General features: G+C 40.7%; 2 protein-coding genes across 11 annotated transcripts in view; one reads left to right on the top strand and one right to left on the bottom strand.

The window, feature by feature from the left end:
* The window catches only part of N4BP2L1 (NEDD4 binding protein 2 like 1), a 34633-nt gene extending 11222 nt beyond the window's left edge, over window positions 1-23411 (top strand). The window contains exons 2-5 of one of the 2 annotated variants that reach the window (XM_033948468.1): window positions 1193-1320; window positions 4167-4255; window positions 14715-14791; window positions 22094-23411. In XM_033948468.1, the coding sequence (XP_033804359.1) occupies window positions 1193-1320; window positions 4167-4255; window positions 14715-14791; window positions 22094-22325 (526 nt within the window). In that variant the 3' untranslated portion in view covers window positions 22326-23411. The remainder of the gene's footprint in view (window positions 1-1192; window positions 1321-4166; window positions 4256-14714; window positions 14792-22093) is intronic. The other variant, XM_033948469.1, reaches the window with a different exon arrangement.
* A 227-nt stretch (window positions 23412-23638) lies between these two features.
* Window positions 23639-24999, bottom strand: part of BRCA2 (BRCA2 DNA repair associated) — a 105407-nt gene continuing 104046 nt past the window's right edge. For all 9 annotated transcript variants that reach the window (XM_033948447.1, XM_033948450.1, XM_033948452.1 and 6 more), the window contains one exon: window positions 23639-24431. In XM_033948447.1, coding sequence (XP_033804338.1) covers window positions 23781-24431 — 651 coding nt within the window. In that variant the 3' untranslated portion in view covers window positions 23639-23780. The remainder of the gene's footprint in view (window positions 24432-24999) is intronic.

The following is a 24999-nucleotide window of genomic DNA, read 5'->3' as shown; positions in this document are numbered from 1 at the left end:
TGAAGGCAGGACCCGGCCAAGAGGAAGGCTCAAAGCCAGTAGAGCAGTGGATTGTGAATGCTGCCACTGCCGGAAGAAGTTCTTGATGCTGGCCCTCAGCACACCCCCTTAAGGGCTGTACTCAGGGCAGACTCCCCCCCTTGATACATCTTTGGTTTGAATTATTATTACTTCTCTTCATTTTAACATTTTATTACTTATGATGATTAACGGCCTCTTTTACAAAGCCACGCAGCAACAGCCCTGAAGCCCTTTAAATCTCTAGCGCGGCTTTGTAAAAGAGGCCGTAAATCTTTGTATTCAATATTTCTGTCAAATGGACATCAGTGTACCACATGCATTAACACACCTTTCTTTGACCCTCCCCTCAGAATTGAAAGACTGGGATAAATACAGTCCTAGCAGACTGTACATTTAATCTGTGAGCAGGACTGTTCTGCATGGAAATAAAACAAATGCAAAACCACATTCTGTGGTCTGTACAATTTGTTAACTGCTCCAATGTCTGTTTCAGCAATAAAATAAAAATAAGACAATAACTCTTAGGGCTCCTTTTACGAAGGTGCGCTAGCATTTTTAGCTCACGCACCGCATTAGCATGTGCTATAGCTTGCACTAGTTGAAAAACTACCGCCTGCTGAAGAGGAGGTGGTAGTGGCTAGCGCGCATGGCATTTTAGCGTGCGCTATTCCGCGCGTTAAGGCCCTAATGCGTCTTCGTAAAAGGAGCCCTTAATCTTCACGACAAATTTGCCAAGTATGAAATTCTTCCTTGTGGGCGAGATGTTGAAATTTGCTGGTATAATAATGTTGCATGTCCTGTAGTGATTATACCCTGCAGCATTCTGTTATTTTGAGCATTTTCTTGCTTTTTTTCCCTTTGATTTTGTTTGCTTGTTTTTATTACAGTTTTCAATTTTTTGTAAGATTCAACCTTCAGGCCATTTATACTTTTCAAACTGAAAATGATCAGGAGAACAACAGTGATTCTAGTCTTGCAGTAGAGAAGATTTGCTAAATAAATCTCCACCCTTTCTGTGAAAAGTTTTAGTAGTTTGCTAGTGGCCAATGTGAGGGTAATTCTGTAAAAGATCACATATTATCGATAACTTCAATTTGCAATGTCTTCTTGTCCCTTGCTATAAAAAATTGTAATGCCTCTACTATGACACTGTTACCTAATACTTTTTCAGACAGCTGAAACGTGATTTTCCTCATGCTTCAGTTCTTAGCACTGATGATTTTTTCATAACTGAAGATGGGACTTATGTATTCAAACAAGATTTCTTAGAGGAGGCCCACAAATGGAACCAAAAAAGAGGTGAATACAATGAATTTATTTGCTGGTTCATAGTAATATGATTATCATATTAGTAAACTTGTGATTTATTTGTAGATTTGGGCTTAATTATCCTTTCTATTAACCTGCTTATCTTGCTTTAAACCAGGGGCTCTCATAGGGTTATCAGATGTCTGGATTTACCTGAATATGTCCTCTTGTTAGAGAACTGTCCAGGCGTCCGGATGGTTTTTCAAAACCCAGCAGTTTGTCCAGTTTTTGAAAACCATTGAGCAAAATCAGCTGAATTATTGTTTTTGGTGGAATTCTGTTTGTCATGTGTATAAAATGGAAAGAGCGTTGGTAGTTAAAAAAGGTTATTATAATAAATTTAAGGATGTGTGGGGACCATTATTAAATTATAGTAATGAATAAGTTACACTTTTCCCAATTTTAATACACATGTGGATTTGGGGTGGGGGGGTTGGTTTTTTTCATTAAGAATATATATATGAATGTCATAAGATATTATTTTCAGGTAGTATATTTTAGTTATATATGAATCTGGGAGGGGGTGAGGGTTAAATCTTTCTTGGTGTATGATATTGAAGATTTATCAAGTGATGTTGTATTATAATTGTTTGATACTTACTGTGCACTTGATGTAAGTTTTAAAATGAATAAAGAATTAAAAAAAAAAAAAAAAAAGAAAACTATTGAGCTCAGGGCCATGTCTGGAGGGCATCTGTGCATGCGCGCATGTGATATCATCACTTTGAATCCACCCATGCGCAGATACTCTTCAGATGCAGCCCTGAAGAGATAAGGTTTGTGTGGGGCCAGGATGGGACAGGGCTGTGAGCAGAATGGGGCACTTCGGAGGGGGGGGGGGGAGGAGAGGGGGGAAGGGCATCGTACAAGTTTTTAACAGATCATTGGATCTCTTATAACACGTAGTTATTCCAAATCCCAGTCTTGAGAATAGTTGGTGTAATCATCTGTCCAACCCCACCTCTAAAAACATGTTTTCATTTAACTAAACTACATTGTATTGAGAGTTTTTGGGTTCATAGACAAAACCGCGGAAGACAAAGGCGCGCGCCGACAACTGAGTGCAAGACGGAGGCGCGCACCGAAGAAAATGACAGTTTTTAGGGCCTCCGACGGGGGGTTTTGTTGGGGAGCCCCTCCACTTTACTTTATACAGATCGCGGCGGCGTTGTGGGTGGTTTGGGGGGTTGTAACCCCCTTCATTATACTGTAAACTTAACTTTTTCCCTGTTTTTAGGGAAAAAGTGAAGTTTTCAGTAAAATGTGGGGGGTTTCAACCCCCCAAACCCCCCACAACGTGGCGCGATCTGTATAAAGTAAAGTGGGGGGGGTTCCCCCCCCCACACCCCCGTCGGAGCCCCTAAAAACAGTTATTTTCTTCGGCGCATGCCTCCGCGCTGCGCTCAGTTGTCGGCGCGCGCCTTTGTCTTCCGCGGTTTTGACCTGACACCGAGTTTTTGAATTCACAACTTTAATATATTACACTTTGTAGTTTAGTTAAATGAAAAAAATATTTCAGAGGTGAGGTTGGACAGATGATTACACCAACTATTCTCAAGACTGGGATTTGGAATAACTACCGTACGTGTTATAAGAGATCCTATGATCTGTTAAAAACTTGTACGATGCCCCCCCTCTGCCCCCTGCAGTGTATTTATAGTATTGTTCAAAAGTGATTTTCTTTTCCCCCCTATATTTTGAGGCGATTATGTGCTGTAAAAGCAGAGAGTAAGTGCTAAACATAGGGAACTTCAGTTAAGTGCATAAAAACAGAGGCATCAGTTTTTAAAACTTGACAGCATGTTTAAAAGTTTTAAAAACAGAAATATATTCAGTTTACCTTTTATCAAGCCGCGTTAGAAAGAGTTTGTTTTATTTTGCCATCCTCTGCGGTAAAAGCTCCGACGCTCATAGGAATTCTATGTGCCTCAGAGCTCTTAGCACAGCAACCAGTGATAAAAAAATCCCCAACACAGCTTGATTAAAGGGGGCCATAGTTACTATGGGAGCAGTTCTACAACTGTTTGTAGGTGCCTTGAGGCTCCAGGGTGTCCCAGGTTCTGTTTTAGACTATCAGCCATAGAGCTTAAATGTGGCAGACACAAGTGTAACTTACAGTTCTTTATCCATAGAAGAGCCCTACCCATGTCTCATCCCTGCTCAGCCCAAATGTACACACCCTTTGCAAACATATACTTATGCAAGTTAAGTCGGTATTTGCAGAAAAGCATTTAGGCGAGTAAGTGCTACAAGTAGTAGCAGTTGGCACACATATGCAGTTGGCACACATATGCCGGTGACTAGACTACCCTTCATTTGTGTAATTTTTAGTCTTGCTCTGTCTCTGCCATCCCTCTGCTCCGATGATATATTGATACTGTGGTGTCAGTAGGGCAAATATCCAGCCCATGCCATTTAAATAAGTTTTTGAAAATATACAGCCAGTAAGTTTATGAGGTCATCAGCAGCCGGTTACTATCTAAATCCTATTGAGATCAAGGTGACTATTTTACTAAAAATGTAGAAACCTTTAAAAAATACTGAAATACTTTGCCGTTCAGCAAGCTTTTGGTGGTGTTTAGCTCATTTATGATGGCAAGATGATATGAACAGTTTGTATTTGTACCTTGCCTAGGAACTGTAGATGGCACAAGTGGTGGTACCGATATTTTGAATTGGTTTGACTAGTTCGCAGTAGTTATAATTTTATTAGAGTTGTCAGCTTTTTATTGAGAATCATGCACAATACATCTTCAAACAATTAAACATATTGTGATTACACTAGAATTTTCATGTCATTGATATATATTTGACTTTTACTTAATATCACATTGCAGCAAGAAAGGCAATGAAGAAAGGAAAATCACCAATAATTATTGATAATACCAACATCCACGCATGGGAAATGAAGCCATATGCTATGATGGTAGGACCATAAAAAAAAAGTATCTGGCTTTAAGAGTTGTTTTCTTTGCAGGATTTTAAGATTTGACTCTGTCATGGACTGTGTGTGATCTTGATATGTCACATTTTTTTTTGCAGCTGTGGGACCAGGTTGAAAACAAGTTTGTCCTAATTTGATTTTCATAGTAAAATTGTAAATGACGGCAGATAAAGACCCAAGTGGTCCATCCAGTCTGCCCAACCATACATGCTCCATAAATTAATTTAGTTTAAATGGTCCTTTTTCTTAGATATTTCTGGGCCAGAAACCCAGAGCCCTACCCAGTAGTGTGCTTAGGTTCCATCTACTGGTATCTCCATCAAAGCTCACTCCAGCCCATCTTAACCATCCCAGGCATCGAAACCCTCCCCAGCCCATCCTTAACTGAATAGTCCATATACAAGACACAGGCCGTGCAAGCCTGCCCAGTACTGACCTTAGTTCTTTCAATGTATACCAATTATTTTCTGATTAGAGATCCTCTGTGTTCTAGAGAGTTGCGCGGGGAGAGAAATCCCACCCGTCCCCACCCGTCCCCGCCAAAGTCCCACCCGTCCCCACCCGTCCCCACCCGTCCCCGCCAAAGTCCCACCTGTCCCCACCCGTCCCCGCGAGGAATCACCTCCGTCCCCACCCGTCTCCGCGAGGAATCCCCTCCGTCCCCGCCCGTCCATATAAACTTCAGAAATAGTTATTTCATTTAATTATGCTACTGAATTAAAGGCTCTGGTAGAAACCCATTTACAAATAAGCAAAAAGACTTTATTAATTTGAAAATATTAATTGGGAAGAATACATACTTTGCAAATGGGTTTCTACCAGAGCCTCTAATGTTTATAAATTTTTATCAACACAACTAATATACTACTTTATCCTGAAGCAAAATAAAAAAAAAGAAATATAATTCTTTTCCTACCTTTGTTGTCTGGTTTCTGCTTTCCTCATGTTCTCATTCAATTCCTTCCATCCACTGTCTCTCTTCCTTCTGCATCTTCCATTTGCTCTGTTACTGTGCCTCTCCCTTTCTTCCCCCTTCCAAATTGGTCTGGCACCCATCTTCTTCTCTCTGCTCCCCCATAGTCTGGCATCTGTCTTCTTCCCTGCCAGTGTCTTCTCCCTACTCTCTCTTCCCCATTTCCTTTCAGCGTCCTTCTCCCCCCCCATCTTCCCCATGTCCTGTCAGCGTCCTTCTCCCCCCTCTGTCTTCCACATGTGCTTTCAGTGTCCTTCTCCCCCCTCTGCTTCCCCATGTCCTTTCAGCGTCCTTCTCCCTCTCTGTCTTCCCCATGGCCTTTCAGCGTCCTTCTCCACGCCCCCCCCGTCTTCCCCATGTCCTTTCAGTGTCCTTCTCCACCCCTTTGTCTTCCCCATGTGCTTTCAGCATCCTTCTCCACCCCTTTGTCTTCCCCATGTGCTTTCAGCATCCTTCTCCCCCCTCTGTCTTCCACAAGTGCTTTCAGAGTCCTTCCCCCCCCGCCCTTCCCATGGCCTTTCAGCGTCCTTCTCCACCCCTTTGTCTTCCCCATGTCCTTTCAGCGTCCTTCTCCAGCCCTTTGTCTTCCCCATGTGCTTTCAGCATCCTTCTCCCCCCTCTGTCTTCCACAAGTGCTTTCAGAGTCCTTCCCCCCCCGCCCTTCCCATGGCCTTTCAGCGTCCTTCTCCACCCCTTTGTATTCCCCATGTGCTTTCAGCGTCCTTCTCCCTCCTCTGTCTTCAAGTGCTTTCAGAGTCCTTCCCCCCTTCCTCCCGTCTCCCCCATGGCCTTTCAGCGTCCTTCTCCCCACTCCTTCTCTACCGCCCCGGGTGCAGTACAGCCGGCCAGGTCCCCTTACTTTTGTGGCACTTCCCCGACCGACTGACAACAGCCCCGGTCTGACAAACCTCCCTGCCCTTAACTGCGAATCTAAATTACCTTATTACAGCTGCTGTAAGAAGATAATTTAGATTCGCGGCTACAGGGCAGGGAGGATTGTCGGACCGGGGCTGTTGTCAGTCGGTCGGGGAAGTGCCACAAAAGTAAGGGGACCTGGCCGGCTGTGCTGCAACCGGGGCAGGGTGTGGCGGGGCGGACCGCCCCCTCCCTTGGTAGCCACTCGAACCGCGAGGCTACTCTCCTCCTTACCTGCACTGCCTGCAGCACAGAGCCAAACGGAAGTCTTCCCGACGTCAGCGCTGACGTCGGAGGGAGGGAGGGCTTTGTTTAAGCCCTCCCTCCCCTCCGACGTCGGCGCTGACGTCGGGAAGACTTCCGTTCGGCTCTGTGCTGCAACCAGAGAAGGTAGGGAGAAGAGCCGCGCGACTGAGTACATCCAGCTTTGTTTAAGCCCTCCCTCCCTCCGACGTCAGCGCTGACGTCGGGAAGACTTCCGTTCGGCTCTGTGCTGCAAGCAGAGAAGGTAGGGAGAAGAGCCGCGCGACTGAGTACATCCAGCCCCGCAGGAACCCCGCGACCCTAGGGGGCGTCCCCACGGGATCCCCGCGACCCTAGGGGGCGTCCCCACGGGATCCCCGCGACCCTAGGGGGCGTCCCCACGGGATCCCCGTGACCCAAAGGGGGAACCCGCGGGATGCCCGCGGGTCCCACGGGATTCCCGTCGTCCCCGTTCCCGTGCAGCTCTCTACTCTGTTCATCCCACATTAGTTTGAACTCTGTCACTGTTTTCTTCTCCACCACCTCCCTCGGGAGTGCATTCCACGCATCAACCACCCTCTCCGTAAAGAATAATTTCCTAACATTACTCTTGAATCTACAACCCCGTCATCCTCAAATTATGCCCTCTGGTATTACCATTTTCCTTTCTCTAGAATAGATTATGTTCTACGTTAATACCTTTGACATATTTGAACGTCTGAATCATATCTCCCTTGTCACTTCTTTCCTCTAGGGTATACATATTCATGGCTTCCAGTATCTCCTCATATGTCTTCTGGCACAAACCTCCTACCATTTTTGTCGCCTTCCTCTGGACCGCTTTAAGTCTTTTTATGTCCTTCGCCAGATACGGTCTCCAAAACTGAACACAATACTCCAAGTGGGGCCTCACCATCGACCTGTACAGGGGCATCAACACCTGTACAGCCAACAAATATAAAAATCAATCATAGATGAAAAAAAGAATACACTTCTTCCTTATAAAGGGTCATGGATTTAATACAGTACCTTTCTGTGGGCACAATCAAGATAGTTTACAAATACTATACTTTTTTCTCTCTTGAGTGGGCTCATAAGCTAAGTTCTCTATCTGAGGCAATGGAGGATTAAGTGACTTGCCCAGGGTCACAAGGAGCTACAGTGAAAACCCCCCATAGGAGGGGTCTTAAACAACCTGTGCCAATCGGAACTTTAGGCCCCTCCCTAGCGCTGGGGAAGGGAAGGTCCACCATTATGAAGAGGCAGGCCTGCTGGCTAGAGGGAGCAAGCATCCCTGCGGCCAGCCAGTGTAAACAAGGTAAGGGGGAGGGGGGCCATCAGAGGCATGGGGAGGTATCAGGGGGGGTTGTGTGGCGGTGGGAGGGAATGGGCATCTCTCCTGCTGCTGGGAGAGGGGTGTTGGGTGAGGGGTTGCTTGACATCAGCGGCAGTAGGGAGTGGGTATCTCTCCCACTGCTGGCAGGGTGTTGGGGGGATGGGGAGGTGTTGCTTGGCAGAAGGAGGGAGTGGGCATCTCTGCCGCTACCGGATGGGGGGGTTGCTTGATTTCAGCGGCAAGAGGGAGTGGGCATCCCTCATGTCCATTTTTTATTTTTATTTTTTTTTTTTTGCGCATGTGCCATTTGCTATCACTAGCGATGGGCACATGCAAATTTAGCAAACCTTCACTACTCTCCGCCAATCTCATTTGCAAGTATTTTTATGGGGAATGACTCGATTAAAAAAAAAAAATCACTACAATAACAGCAACCCATCGGTTTTTAACATGAAGTTTTGAGAATCTAGCCCTCAGTTCCGCAGGTTCTCCTTCCATTCCACTAACCATTAGGTTGCTCCTCCACTCCATTTTCATTGAGATCTGTTTACAGTAAACCTTGTGTTTTGCTTAAAATGGAGTCCAAGGTTGTAGATACATATGTCCTTAGAGGAAACCCCTTAAGAACTGCTGTGGCTATTAAAATAGCTTTAATATTTCCCTCAAGCAACTGTTTAATCTAAGACCCTGTGCAAATTGATCTTTCAGGGAGTTGACACAGATTAAAAATAACTATTGTGGATCACCTGAATAATAAGACTGATCAATATCACAAGAAACATTTATTTAGTTTGAATTTAGATCACATTCTTTTCAGTAATAGTGCAAGGTGAATTACATTCAGATTCACTAGATATTTCCCTGTCCCCAGGAGTTTACAATCTGAGAGGCCTTTTTACTAAAGTTTTGTATGCGCTAATGGAATTAACACATGTTAAATGCCAATAAGCACATTTTATACCTAAGGGCTTCTTGGCATTTAGAACGCGCTAAGCTTTAATAAAAGGGTCCTTAAGTTTGTAAAGGAGGCAAGAGAGGATTAAATGACTTGCCCAAGATGACAAGGGAAAGAATTAGGATTTACCCACCGGGACAGGCAGGGAAAAATGCTCGAGTACCTGAATAAATGAATGTAAACCATTCTGAGCTCCCCTGGGAGAATGGTATAGAAAACTGAATAAATAAATAAACCAGGCTTCCTTGGTTGTCAGCCTGATCCTCTAATGATATATTCATTACTCCTTTCTTTACATCACTGCAGAACTACAATATAAACTCCCTCTCTTGTTGTAGCAAACATTTCAAATTTGCAATAACTTTTTAAAAGTAAGCCATTATTGCACTTTTTAAATAGAAGGACTTAAAATATATTTTTTTGTATATCAAGCAAATATACTTACCTGTAGCAGGTGTTCGCCGTTGACAGCAGGCATATTTTTTCACATATGGGTGATGTGTCATCCATGGAACCCAGTATGGACACTGCCAAGTGCAGTCACTTTAAATCTTTAGGCAGTGCCCATACCACATGTGTGCTGATGCCTTCCTACCCGATGTTGGCTTACAGGACTATCAGTTCTATTAAAAAGCAAAGAATCCAACTAAGGAAGGTGGGCAGGTTGTAAGAATATATGCCTGCTGTCCTTGGAGAACACCTGCTACAGGTAAGTAATTTTACTTTCTCTGAAGATAAGTGGGCATTATAGTCTCACATGTGGGACTCCCAAGCTGCTAGGATCATGACTGTGGGAGAGGTTATATACAGAATAAATATAAACCTGGCAAAATGCAACAGGGTTGGAGGGAAAGTTGGTACTTAGGAAGTGAAAAATTATGCAGAACTGCTTCTCTAAATTGAATGATTCATCTGGAGTTTTGTTCCACTGATGAGAGGTAAACATATGCATTGAGGACCAAGTAGCTGCTGTGCAGATGTCCTCAAGAGGCAGAATGGAAATGAGTTATTGAGGCAGCCATAATCTGTACATTGGGAGCAGTCACAGATCTTGCAGCATCTTCCCAGCCTGAGAATATATGAATGAGATACAATCCACTAGCCAAGTGGAGATGATTCTTTTGGAAACAGCAACCCCTAGTCTATTAAGGTCAAAAGTTCCAAAAAGAGGTGGGAGGACTTCCTTCTGAGGCTTAGTTTGGTACAGATAGTATGCCAGAGCATGCTTGCAGTCTAAGGTGTGGAGAATGACACGTGGACAAATTTTCCCTCGTCCCCACGGGAACTCATTTTCCCATCCCGTCCTTTTCCTGCAAGCTCCGTCCTCATCTGCACAAAAGCCTCAAACACTTTAAAATTATACGTGTTTGAGATTTGTGTGGTTGAGGCAGAGCTTACAGGAATGGGGCAGGGACAGCGACAAAACTCGCGGGGAATATATGAATGAGATACAATCCACTAGCCAAGTGGAGATGATTCTTTTGGAAACAGGACTGGACAGGGAAATTGAGTTCCTCCGGGGGACAGGGATAAATTTGTCCCCATGTCATTCTCTAGTGTGATGGGCTGCTTCTCCAGGATGTAAATGTGGTTTTAGAAAGAAGACAGGCAAAACTATGGTTTGGTTACAGTGCAATTCTGAGACTACTTTAGGTAAGGCTCCAGAAAAAGGAGAACAGATGGGGACATCCGGGTTTTACTTCCATTGCTTTCAATGGAAGCAAACCCCAGATATCTACAGTATATCTATCCTCCTAACTTCTATTGATTTCAATGGAAGTAAAACCTGTATATCTATATCCATCTTCCTTACTTCCATTGCTTTCAATGGAAGTAAAATCCGGATTTCTCAATCCGTCCTCTTTTTCTGGAACCATTTGGTAACCCTAACTTTAGGGAAGAATTTGGGCTGCATCCAAAAGACTACTCTTGTCTTGCTAGAATCTTGTATATGGAAGATCCAAAGACAAGGGCTTGAAGTTCATTCAAATAGTATTCAGACATGAGGGCTATAAGGAAAATGACTTTCAAAGTGAGGAGTTCCAGAGAGCAAGTTAAAAGCTGCACCAAGGGAGATTTCATGAGATCCAAGCAACAGGTGGAGGTTTGATAGGTGGTTTGGGGTGAAAGAGGCCTTTTATGAAATGAAGTACTAAAGGATGAACAGAGGTTTGTTTTGTTTTCTGTCTAGATGTGAGTGGAATGCATTTAGAGCACCAAGATGAATTCTGAGTTGTTTTTTAGACCAGCGTTGGAGAGATGTAGAAGGTAGAGAATGACACGGGGACCGTTTACTGTGGTAAATTGCGGGTCATGTATCCTGCTAGAGCTGGTATTAGACATAACTGGGGACCGCAAAGTTCAGGCTGTGCTTCTTTATCTTCCAGCTGGCTTAGGGCTCTCTCTGACCAGGGGGCAGTTGCCCTAGTTGCATTCCCCTAACATTATTCTTGCCATGTGTGACTAAAGTATTCTGTTAGCTTGATTTTTCTATGTGGCATTCTGTAGTAATTTGGTTTGTTCAGTTTTCACAATAGTGAAGGGGATATTTGTGAAAGGGAGGGGAGATGGGTTTTGTTGAACCTTGCTCTGTTTTATTTGTGTTTATAAAATGACAATTGTCAGAGGAGAAGCTTCCACCTACACACACACGACTGCAGGGCGGCACAGGCAGGCTTCGCCAGCATCAGTTTCTTTTCTAAAGCGCCACAAAGGTAAGGGAGGGAGGGAGATAGATTTGGCTGGAGGTAGGGAAGGGACCGCACGCCTTCCCTCCCTTAAGTTTCTTTACACCGTGAAGGTAAGGGGGAGGGAGGAAGATTCTCGGGCCGCTGATTGGCAGTGAGGTGGTGAGGGAAGGGTGGATGCTGCAGGGACGGGGCGGTGAAGGGGATGGCAGGTTTGGGGAAGGGATGGTGGGGATGGGGTGGTGAAGGGGATGGTGGTCCGGTGACGGGGACAGATTTTTTCCCCGTGTTATTCTATAGTTGAAGGCACTCTAGTTTTGATGGAAGAGGACAGGTAATGAGTGCCAGAGAAAGAAATTTACACCAGGAAGAGAACCATGTCCGCTCAAAGTGGTAACAGTGCTGAGTGGAAGATTTTCTAATCACCTCTAAGATAGAAGATACAGCAGTCGAAAAGCAAAAAAGAATTTATCTGTTCGGAGAAAGAAACCGTGCTGTTAGTGCTAATGAGGAAATGCATAATGGAATCCCGATGTTACCCCAATGGAAAGGAAAGGCATCTGAAGTCTTGTGGTTGTGGGCAAAGCATCTGGAACAGAATTGTGGAAGTTTGTTGTTCTGAGAAGCGAAGAGATCTATGTGCAGTGTTCCTCACTGAGCAATAATTGGATGCAAGACGGTCATTCTGAGACCATTCATGAGGCTGAAGAAGTCTGCTCAACTTGTCTGTGAGAATGTTCTATTTTCCCGCTAAGTAAACCATCCTGATAAGTATCCCATGAGCAGTTGCCCAAGTTCAAATTTTTATGGTTTCCATACAAAGGGGATGAGATCTCATTCTCCCTTATTTATTCAGATAGAACATGGTAACTTGGTTGTACGGATGAGAACTACCTGGTGGTATACATGGTCATAATATGTTTTGAGAGCATTCTCTATCACTTGTAACTTGAGAAAATCATTATGGAGACCATCCCCATGTCATTCTTTAAGGCAGGGGTGCCAAAGTCCCTCCTTGAGGACTGCAATCCAGTCAGGTTTTCAGGATTTTCCCAATGAATATGCATGAGATCTATTTGCATGCATTGCTTTCATTGTATGCTAATAGATCTCATGCATATTCATTGGGGAAATCCTGAAAACCTGACTGGATTGCAGCCCTCGAGGAGGGACTTTGACACCCCTGCTTTAAGGAGAGAGGGTAGAATCAGAGTATAAATGGCCACAACCACTGCCCCTCAAGCCTTGCATTGAAGAATGCTGGTGTAGAAGGACTGAGAGTCGAGATAGACACTAAAGAATGACACGGGATGGTTTCCTGTGGTTATTCATGGGGACAGGAATGGTGATGAATTTTGTCAATGTGTCATTCTCTAGTCAGGAGCTTTTGTTGCTGAGGGTGCTAGAAAGGCAGTGTGGGAGAACTAAAATGCAAAGGACTGGGCAGTTTCTTCATCGAGCCATATTTTCACAATGAATGAAAAAGGTGCAAATTAGAAACATCATCATTTTAACGTAATTGTTAAGTGCTAAAGCATTGTTCCAAGGCTTACCTCAAATTTATTGTACAAATTCTTAGCAGGATTTTACCCTACCCACGGCTCAACAAGTGCTGAATCATTCTCTTCCACACATACTGCGGCCAAAAAAACAAACAGGATGCTAGGAATTATTAAAAAAAAAAAAAAAAAAAGGGATGGTTAACAGGACTAAGAATGTTACAATGGTGTGATGTCATCTGGAGTATTGCATTCAATTCTGGTCTCCTTATCTCAAGAAAGATATAGTGGCGCTAGAAAAGGTTCAAAGCAGAGCGACCAAGATGGTAAAGGGGATGGAACTCCTCTCGTATGAGGAAAGATTAAAATGGTTAGGGCTCTTCAGCTTGGAAAAGAGATGGCTGAGGGGAGATATGATTGAAGTCTAAAAAATCCTGAGTGGAGTAGAACGGGTACAAGTGGATCGATTTTTCACTCTCTCAAAAATTACAAAGACTAGAGGACACTCAATGAAGTTACAGGAAAATATTTTTAAAACCAATTGCAGGAAATTTTTTTCCACTCAGAGAATAGTTAAGCTCTGGAACACATTGCCAGAGGATGTGGGAAGAGCAGATAGTGTAGCTGGTTTTAAGAAAGGTTTGGACAAGTTCCTGGAGGAAAAGTCCATAGTCTGTTATTGAGAAAGATATGGGGGAAACCACTGCTTGCCTTGTATCGGTAGCATGGAATATTGCTACACTTTGGATTTTGGCCAGCTACTAGTGACCTGAATGGGCTACTGGGCATGATGGACCATTGGTCTGACCCAGTAAGGCTATTCTTATGTTATGTTCTTATGATATTCTTTCTGTTGTAATAAGGAAACATTTGTGAAAAGGAATTGTGTTTTCTGGGATTTGATTGTAGAGGGTTAATACCTTTTCCATCATTTGAAGGATGCTGCTATATTCTTATACCTACCATGTACTAACTATCCTACTCCATGAGGTACACAAAAGAACAAAGAGCTAAAAGAGTCAATACTAGTATCAGTACTCCAAGCACACTACAAAAACTGGACTTCACTTATTAGAATGTCCTCCTGTGTTTTATATAAAATGGGGAGACAATGATATGAACTAGAATGGCGATTGTAAAGGAATAGAAGTGTGTGTGTGTTTAAGAGGGGCAGGGTGAAGGAATGTGAATCATTAACCAGAACACCATCTTAGAAGTCTTTTTACTAAGCTATGTTAGGCGCTAATGCCCACCTAATGCAGCTTAAAATGGCACACTATAGAATGCACTCAGGCATACATGGCTAATTCCAAAATGTTTGCACACTAATCTTGTGCTAAAAAAACTTTTTTTTTTTTCCTTGGAGGGGGGTGTTGGGGGCAGAGAGTAGGCATTCCTGTGCTAATCAAATTAGCACAGCCATATTACCAAATGCTGATTAGTGCAGGATTACCATGAGCTCTTACTGCCTACAAAATAGGTGTCGGTAAGCGCTCATGTGCTCATTTGTTTTTCTTTTTAAGGGCCACAGACTAATGGCGACATTAGCGCATGGCCATTAATAAAAAAAAAAAAAAGGAAAGTCTGCCATTTTACTGCTGCAGTACAAATGCCTTAGCATGTGAGAAAAAACTTATCCAAGGGCACACTAAAGCCAGTTTTTGCCACAGCTTAGTAAAAAGACCTCTTGGTGCTTAAGATCAAACAGTAACAAGTACAGATAGGAAAGCCGATACTTGGGCCAAAGGCGGGATACTTGGGTGTAGAAGAATGGAAAATGCAACCAACACAATATTAACATCTTTCTAACATTTTTGCTACTTTTGAAATCAGGCACTTGAAAATGATTATGAAGTTATATTTCGAGAACCTGACACCCGCTGGAAGTTCAATGTTGGAGAATTAGCAAGGTATAATTATTGTTTTAATTAGTTTCCTTGCCCTCTAGATTCAAAGATATGAACAGAGAATAAATCAGGTCTGCAGAAAAACAGATATTTCACATAAATTTCTACTGAGCAGTACCACATATCTGCTAGAAAATTCCAGCTTACAGTAAATAGGAAGTCTTAAAAGATGAAAACAAATCGTGCTCCACCTAAGGGTCTATTTACTAAGCTGTATTTATTAGCTGTTAACTCGACAGTTACCATTAAGTTTTAATAGCAGGAATTAGCAGACAAAGTGGAATGGCTGGGGACAGTACTTTACAGTTAAGAGGTAATTAAAGTGTGAACTTAGTACTGTATAACATAACAGGGATAGTTAATGGCACCTGATTGCGTGTAGCTACAGTAACTTCCTCCCATTATGTGATGGAATTGACATGCAGTAATAATATTTCCTCTGTATTAACTGAATGGGAAACTGCTAGAAACATGTCCAACACTTAACATAGAAGTTAACAATTAACACAAGGCAACTGCAAATTTGACCTTACTTTAGTAAAGAAGGGCTACTTTGTCATTTCAACTTTCTAAAGTGTAATTTAAAAAATTGTTTTCAGCTATATGCTTTTCTAAAGAAATTCTAGGCAGTGATAGCATTGATTAAGATAGTCTCTGATTCCCTCTTAGAATTTGGTTATGGACAAACCCAGCAAGAAGTTTCTGCCCCCAAAGCCCTACTTTCTCGTATATTAATTAGTAGCTAAAGTTTGAGGCCTTCTTTTTCTTTTTAAGGAGTGGTGACTGCATTTTAGCCTGCAGTAGTTCTAAAACTGTCCTGGGTGCCCTTCAGCCTGCCAGGTTTTCAGGATATCCTCAATAAATATTTGTAATTAACCTAAAGCCTAATCTTGGGGTTTTTCAGTTAAAGAGCTGCCTAATGGATTACTCAAATTCTTAAAACCAGCTATTAAAATATTTAGTACAAACAAGTATTATCTTAATCAATTCAATTTTAATGTTATCTACCACAATTCATTTCATTACAAAACTTCTACAAATTACCAATACTTAATTTATTAATAAATATCAGAATAATTTAGTTAGTGAGCCTAATCCCCATCAACTAACATTCACTTTCCAACTTTCACACACATACTAGTCATTGTGATTACTTCTATCCAAAACTGGATCGTAGTTCATTAATCCATAATCCAGTTTGATTTCCTAGTAGACGGCATGTTTTCTGTTTGTCAGCTGATTCCGGCTTGTGCCAAACCCTGGGTCCCTGCTCGAGTCATGCTTAGTTTACTGGTGAAGTTGTGATGTTGGTGAGCCTTGCAAATACAGCTCCTGAAAATGCCAGGTGGCAAAACACAGTCTTGTGTTGAGCTGAATGCTTTGCGAAATGAAGAACAAGACCATCGTGAGGACAGAGAGGCCTGCCGGTTGCATTTAAGAAATTGTGATTTTCATGTGCTAGACCAGTGTTTTTCAACCTTTTTACACCTATGGACCGGTAGAAATAAAAGAATTATTCTGTGGACCAGCATCGGTCCGTGGACCGGCGGTTGAAGAACACTGGGCTAAGTCGTGGGCCCATCTCTACCCCAGACCCCACCCTCATAATAGTACTAATTGTAACACTATTTTTTCCATTCATTTTTCATAGATACACAATATAAACTTATTAACAACACATAATGGTTAACCACAAAATTAAACTACACAAAGCACACTGACAGCAGATGTAAATTCTCAAAATTGACATAATTCAATCACTAAATTAAAAAAATAAAATCATTCTCCCACCCTACCTTTGTTGCCTCCCTCCCTCCATGCTATGCCTTACCTTCTGGCCTGCTCCCGCCTGGCCATTTTATGCTGCCCCCGGTATTATCTTCAGGCCGGCTCCCTCTTCTTCACTCCTTGCATGTCCAGTGCCTCATCTGGAAGCCTTTCCTCTGACGTTGCAATGTCAGAGAAAAGGCTTCCAGTTCAGGCACAGGATGCGCCTATGGCTTTGTGCACTGAATCAGTGAGGAAGAGGGAGCTGGCTCGAAGATAATGCTGCATCGATCGTACCGTGGACTGGCGGTTGAAGAACACTGTTTTGGGCCTGATGCACATGCTGGCCCTGTGGACTGGCACCGGTCCACAGACCGGTGGTTGAAGAACACTGTGCTAGACTACTGTGAAACTTCTGGTTTGAAGCCTCTCTGATTTGATTATGGACTAATGGACTAAGATCCAGTTTTGGATAGAAGTAATCACAATGACTGTAGTACGTGTGTGAAAATTGGACAGTGAATGTGAGTTGATGGGGATTAGGTTCATTAACTAAATTATTCTGATATTTATTAATAAATTAAGTATTGGTAATTTGTAAAAGTATTGTAATGAAATGAATTGTGGTAGATAACATTAAAATTGAATTGATTAAGATAACACTTGTTTGTACTAAATATTTAATAGCTGGTTTTAAGAATTTGAGTAATCCAATAAATATTTGTGAGAGATCTCCATGTATTAGAGAGTGGAGGAGTAGCCTAGTGGTTAGGGTTGCAGGTCGAAGCCCAGCACGGCTCCTTGTGACCCTGGGCAAGTCCCCTAACACTCCATTGTCCCAGGTACGTTAAGACAGATTGTGATCCTACTGAGACAGATAGAGAGAAATACTTGAGTACCTGAATGTAAACCACTTAGGTTAGATGTGGTGTATAAATATAAAAATTTGCATTTAGTGGAAGCAATACATACAAATCTCTCATAAATATTCATTGTGGATATCCTGAAAACCTGACTGGCTGGGGAGACCCCAGGACAGGATTGGGAACTAGTGGCCTATATCAATACTATTAATAGTTTAAAATAATTTGATATTCCATCCTTCATAGTATGTCAGAGTGGATTACAATAAAAGAAACATACATTAAAACAGCTTAAGAAGTTGCAATACCATTTTTCTCTTAAATTAAAAAAAAAAAAAAAAAAATTGAGACCTGGTGTTACCTCAGCAAAATCCCCCAACTGTTTTTACATAAAGATAATGGTAACCAATGGAACCACACATAAAGGGTGTAAACTTGTCATACCACCCAATGCTACCTAAGAGTTGTAGTCCCGCATTTTGCAACATGCACAATCACTGCAACATATATTGTGGTAATCCCATATACAAAATGCATAAGGTAGCTTCATCAACAAAAGAATGTACCACTTGCAACATGCATAATGCTGCAAAACCCTGCTTTACTATCTGGGATACTTGCTACTCAAAACTCAGTTGTGAGTCCAAAATCACTCCTAAGTAATGAGAAGTAATACAATAGCAACAAGTTCTGACTGAAAAAGAGAACACTTGTGCTGGTTTCTAGCAGGAACTGCAGTTCTTACCTCACAGGGTTGTTATTGTGATAGTTGGACTAGACAAGAGAGGCTTTAAAATAAGGGGAACCAGTTGTCTGCTGCAGTGTAAGACAGTTTCTATTGAACTGCTAAGAGAAAATATATTCCTGCTAGAATAAAATTTCTTAGATGTCTTGTCATGTATCCCATGTAACATGCTATGGTATGAATATCATTCAAGGACTCCAAGCACTTATTAAACTTTTTCTGTTGTTGTATATATATTGCCTCTTATTATATTTTATATGTAAGCCACATTGATGCCTTTTTAGGCCTTGTTGCGGTACATCAAATATAAGGATAAACCATTTTCAAAGCTTTGAACCATTAATAAGGTTTGTTTAATATAAATTGCAGAATTACTAACAGAAGGTGGAAACTAAGCATCAGGTTATAATTTCTGGTTACTCATGCAAGAGCATCTTTTGCATCACATAAAACCCAATAATGGCCTGAATTTTTAATTTAAAAGTTTTGAATCCAAGCCCTGTTAACATAAGCACTTGCCTGAGATTAAACTGTTTTCTTGCCATGCCGGAGTACTGTGCCAGAAATGGCAAAATCACCTTTAGCTACCTGCACTTTCCATCCAATTTCACATGCAAGCAAAAGGCTGTTAGCAGACGTTTGAACATGAGTAGTAGTGGCAACTACCATAGTTTCCAGCTTATTTATTATTTTTGCATCTTTCAGTCAAATACTGCCCCAGATATTCAGCCCATGGTGGTCAGTGCTGACACCATGGGCTGAATCTAACTTGGATATTCAATACAGGGAACATGTCAGACACTGACATTAAATATTCACTTCGGCTGCTGTGCTGACCCAGAAGTTTTGCAGGTGATGACAACTGCATAAATTGTCATTTTTGTGGTCTTATTTGCCAACTTAGCTACGTGAACACCAATAGTGATGCTCACAAAACTCCTGGTTTCTCCCTGATTCTTCCCCCAGCACTAACTGCACAGTGCTGCAGTGGACAGAGAGAATATTCAAAGGCACAGTGTGGTTAAGTGCCTATGAATATCTAGGGACAGCTAGTGGTGCTGAAGTGGGCAGAAGCCTTTCCTGTCTGCTTAAACCTTGCTGAATACTGATGCCACTGTATGCACTTCCCAGGGAGACTGGGGGGCTTATTTTACAGGAGTCCACCTTCTTAGTTTTTCCAGTTCAGATTTTATTTTCACATTTCTAATTTCTGGTCATTTAATCTGTATTTGGTGAGGCTGTATCCACAAACTGCATAGGTGAGGTATTTTGTGAGCATGTAATTTGTACCAATCCAACTTGTACTCTTTGTTAGACATTGTAGATAGTTCCATGGGGGATGGCTGTTATGGAAGCTTGCCCCTTAAGGATAGTTCTGCATATGAATTCTACACTGCTCTGAGGTATTTCATCTGCCCCAATTGCCTTGCCTGTTTTTAGTTTTGCTAGCTCCTCTGAACATTCCTATTGAAATCTGTTTTTTTGTGGTTCAACTCCAACATAGAACATAGAACAGAAAATTGTCAAGCAGTTCTGCTTTATTCCTATCAATCTCAACATATTCCTCCCCTTCACATTTGAATCTGATAATTCTAATATTGCACTTATTCCCATCACCAACTTATCTAAATAAAAAAAAGTCCTCTCTCCGTTTTTACTGTTTTTGTCTTCCATTTGCATGTTTTCTGACTACTTTCCAGATATTCCTGCTTGGCATCCTCTTTTTGTGATCGACTGTAGTTTATGTGAACCTCTTTCAGTTATATGTTTTGAAAACCACGGCAGCCTTTTCACCTCTTTTATTTACTTTCCTAACAAAAAGGTTTGTTGCTCTTAAAATTTTTCCTTTCAGTTTTGTCCGCTGCTCTTTTACTTCCCCCAGGTAACCAACCCTTGACGTATTCCCTCATCTTGACAAAGTTGAGGGAATGAACCATCTGCATCACCCAGTATATCAGAAACACTCTTTATTCATAAGCATAAGTGTCATTTTCTTTTGCATGGGTTCCATTATCAGTTGCCAAAACAGTTCTCTTTCCAGATTAAGCTCATAGTGTCTCCTCCTTACCTTGTAAGTCCTACAGGCTGGATTGCCTCCTTTTTAAGGCCAGGACTTGGATATGCTAGGGTGCTATATGTATTGTATTTTCACTAGGTATGAAGTTATAACCTGTTCAGATGTGACTAATGAGCACTTTATAAATTTAAATAAATAGATAAGTCTCCAGTTTACAATCTTAAAATCTGAGGTCTTCTGGGATTCATTTATCACCAACTCATATCAGCAATATAGATTTTAAATTTACTACATAAATGTATCATGATCAGGAGGAGCACTGTTGAGATACAACTGTGAGATTTAATAAATGTTTAGGCAAGGTGGCAAACTGGTTGACCTAAAACTAAATGCTAGAGATGCTGTAAAAACTCTAGGGGTATCTATTGATGCTGGTCTGACAAATCAGAATCAGACTGGCTAAAGAGTAGAAGCCTCTTTCTATGCCCTTTAACATATCAAATCTATATCCTTACCTGAGGAAGGATGAATTGTGGTGGTCCATGTTCTTCCAAAAACTCATTTGGACTACTGTTATTATCTTTATAAGGGTTCTCCTGTAAAGCATCTTAATAGGTTTCAATATACACAATATAGCTGCTTAATTAATTTCTAGAGCAGAGGCCAAAGATCATAATCTCTAAACTGGCTTCCAGTGGTCTAAAGGCCAGATTTTAAAATAATATTTTGGATTTTAAGGATTCAATAAAGTAGCTCCTCAAATCGTTGGGTTTCTATGTCTTATATCAGGTTCTAGGAAGAATGTTGCATTATTTTCAGCTTCAAGAGCCTGATGGGATTAAGCTCTCAGAGACAAAATAGGTCCAATACAGGAACTTAAGGAGACTAAAGTTCTTGCATCCTTAATAAAGTAAAGTAAGGTGTCATTTTTTCAATCCACTTTTCTGTAGTTGCTTGCCTTATTTTAATTGTTTACAACTTTATTCGGATTTTGCTATTTTGATGTCTTATGGATTTTCTTGTATATTATTTATTTCTGTAAGCCACTCTGTAACCCAATGAAGTACACAAAAATATCTAAATATCTTATTTCTGACCTTTATAACCCTTGCTGTTCAAGTTCTGGAGTGTTAAAAAGATACCAGTTGTGTTTGACAGTATGCTGGCTTAGTGATGAAAAGTGTCTTGAGCCTTCATTAAAGCAGATTTGAATTCATGCTTTGTGAGAGGAAGAGCAAATTCTTCAATCAGCTTAAATCATTTGCTTGATTCTATGCCAGATAGAACAAGCTAAGTCAGTCTTAATTTTACCCTATTCTTTTAAGAAAGGCAGGATTACAAGTTCATGCTTGAAGCAGGTAAAACCAGAGAACCAAGGTACAACCTTTCTTTTCTCAAAAAAGGAAACAGTTTGAGTAGAAACAGCAGTTATTTGTATTCTATAACTATAAGAGGTAATAACAATAATAACAGTTTATATACCGCAGTACCGTTAAGTTCTATGCGGTTTACAAAAGATTAGTGAAGTACAAGTTGAGTTGACGTACAAGTTGAGTTAACTTAAGGGATGTGGGAACAATAGGGAGAAAGGGCAGGAACACCGTTAGAGGGGGGAAAGAGAGGAGTGGGTCAGCTGTCTAGGTATTTCAGGAATAGGTGAGTTTTGAAGCGTTTCCTGAATACCTCATAAGTGGTGGGCAATAGGAGTTGTTCTAGGTCTTTACCCCATAGAGCTGCTTGATGTGAGAGAAGATGCTCATGGTGTTTTTTTAGTTTGCAACCTCTAACCGGGGGAGAAACGAAGTGCAATTTAACAACAAAGTGTTTATTTGGATTTAAAACCTTAAGTCAAGAAACCTAGTTTGATTTTTGAATGCCGTAGCTAACCAATGTGCTTGTTATTGGGTATTCAGAAGAAACTGCCATGGTGTGCCAAGAGAGAAAATACAGCACATGAAGGAACAATACGAACATGACCTTACCTTTCATATGGTGCTTCATGCTGAAAAAACTAGCAGGTGCAACAGTGGACAAAATACATCCTATGATACCGGGACTCATGTAAATTTACAACCAGCACATCCCAACAGAAGAGCCCATGGAAATACTAGATATACAAGGGACAATTTCAGAGGTGGATTTTAAGATGGTCAAATTATCAATTTAGAAGGCCCATTATGGGCCTATATAAAGAGTTTATTCTATTTTTTACTTAAAAAAATGTCTATAATGCAGCTCTATTTGTTTTCAATATTTGTAAATCATCATATTTTTGAGCCCTGATTTTTTAAAAGCCTACCTCATTTTAAATGAAAACTTGTAAAATAAAATTGTTTTTATGAAATTTCTGCGTTCATAATCATTGTAATAGGTTTATAAAATCTCTGTGTGCTGTACTTTATGTATAAAATGCTTTTTATAAGGTCGCATCTAAAGCGCACACAGTGCAAGTGGGATGTATTTAATAGAGCAAGACATGATTTGGGGAGGAGTTTGGGTAGAACATGAACGGAGTTCCAATTTACATATGTATTTTATAAAATAAGTGCATACTTTGCACCCTAATATTTATACCTGCTAAGTAGTAGGCATAAATGTTAGACATTATTTGCACAGGATATGTGCTTATATTTTATAAAGATAAAATAGGTGCCTTCCTGCTCTATTTAACTGATGTACACAGTTATAAAATTACCCTCAAATTGTTCAGGACTCTGCATTTGTGCCAGATATCTGTATTTTAGAAAAGTTTCTCCGATTTGTATACAAATACCATTTTATATTAACAGGTGACACAACAGAACAGTTTATAGGTAAGACTTTCCGATATTTTTGCTATTAACAATACTAATATTACAGGCTGAAAAATGATCTTGAATAGTGATTAAATAAACATGTTGATTTTACCAATAAAATCCTTTAAAATCCAATAGCATAGGATTACAAATTGAACACTACTTCTTGCACTTAACCTGGAGTTTATCATCACAGTTTTACAGCCACCTGTACTATTCTATGCATGAGATTCAAAAATTGTATCTAAAGGTTTTAACACACAATATAATTAATATAAACATAAATCAAGTCAGTGGATTGTGTCAGGTTTTAATACTGCATTGATTCACCCTAGGATCTGCATCTTGATTTGCAAAGACTTAAAAAAAAAAAAAAAATTACATGGATTGTAAAATCTGTCAAAAAAAAAAATCTTGAAAAATTATTTCAATTTAGGAGAACTTAGTGGTGCAGTTAGTTACCTTTAAGACATTATTTCACTGTTAACTCCAGTTATTAGCAACCAAGTCTCACTGTATGAAATGGGACCTGTAGTAAAATAGCACAAGTTAGTGGTAACATAATATATGTTACCAGTTACAAGTGTTAGTAACTATGCCCCTTCATGATGCTACAGATCATTAGAGAATCGTACACGAGTGTTTAATGAATTTACTTTTCCATTCTACAACGGGACATATCTTTTATTAAACTTGTTTTTGCAATGAAAATAGATACATAAACTGATCATGTATAATAAAATTTACAAAAGTATACAACATTCAATAAATTAACATGAAATATAACATATGCACCTGCTATTTATTAGTGTTTTCGTTTCCTCCTTCTTTGTAGTTTCTTTTGGCATAATACTGAACACGCTGATTGACTGTGTTGCACTTGTGGTGTGTCAGTTCCTTGAACAGCTTGATCCAAAGTATTCCCTCTGGTGTCCAAAGGGTGCCCATCTTTTTTTGCTACAGGGTTATCTGAAGATGTGCTGGATAGTGCACTAGTGCCTTCACCAAGAGAATTGTTACATTTTCCTTTAGCTAAGCTGGACAAAAGTGCTTGGGTATTTATCATTGCAAGTTCTTCATCAGCTACCCAGTCACCCTCAGGATAAGTGTTGGATACATTACATTCCTTATGGGGTATTACAGTTACTTCATTGTGATCCTTTGCCTGTAATTGCATGGTGTTCTGCTGACCACCACAGCTGCTTCTTGGAGGTCGAAAGGCCTTTTGCAAAGATGGAGAAACAAAGACATGTATTGGAGTTACTGGTGCTGGTGAAGGTATTCTCCCAAGGTGGTCTAATGCCCTTCTTTTTTTCCTGTTCTTAGGAGTATCCAGTTCTCTCTCATCATTGTAGTAATTCTGTGGTGTTGTCTTTAAACAGCATGGTATAGATGACTTTTGTTCAGGATTTGAAGTTGCTTTCTTGTACTTTGAGTCTATAATGGGAGACGGCATCTGAATAAAAGACAGGAAAACAATTTTTTCCTGGTTCTAAACAGTTAAAAAAATATATATACATAGATGAAATTCAACTATATAATATATCATCTTTCATTTCTGAATAATAATAGTAATTTGCTTTATTTATCACTTCACAAGCTGGAAATTAACCTACTTACCAGAATTGTTTCTGGTATCCAACAATGCAACCTTAACTGGGAATAGTAAGTGATGGAACAGAATAGCATCAGTATTTACCAGTTTTGGACTAATGGAGCACAAGGTAAATAGTTTATTATCAGCATAAGCCAGTGAACCTTCCAACTGTTGTGGAGTAAAGCAGCAGTGCTGTAGTGAGCAGATAAGGTGGATATCTCACCCTAGTACTTTACCACCTTTCATTCAAACTGTCAGTTTAACAGCTGCCTTAATAGATGAGGACATCCTCAGAGCTAACAAGAAAAAGAATAGCTAAATAGCAATCCAGAAAAAAACCCTTGTAACTTATCCCCACTGACTGAAAAAACTGCAGAGAAAAAAAGGTTCTTAGGTCTTCTTTTCTCTGCAGTGGTGTCATTGGGGT

Source organism: Geotrypetes seraphini, chromosome 6 (genome assembly GCF_902459505.1).
Source record: "Geotrypetes seraphini chromosome 6, aGeoSer1.1, whole genome shotgun sequence".
In the NCBI taxonomy this organism is placed as follows: Eukaryota; Metazoa; Chordata; class Amphibia; order Gymnophiona; family Dermophiidae; genus Geotrypetes; species Geotrypetes seraphini.
The sequence above is the reverse complement of the archived record's forward strand: the minus strand, read 5'-3'. Positions and strand labels throughout refer to the sequence as shown.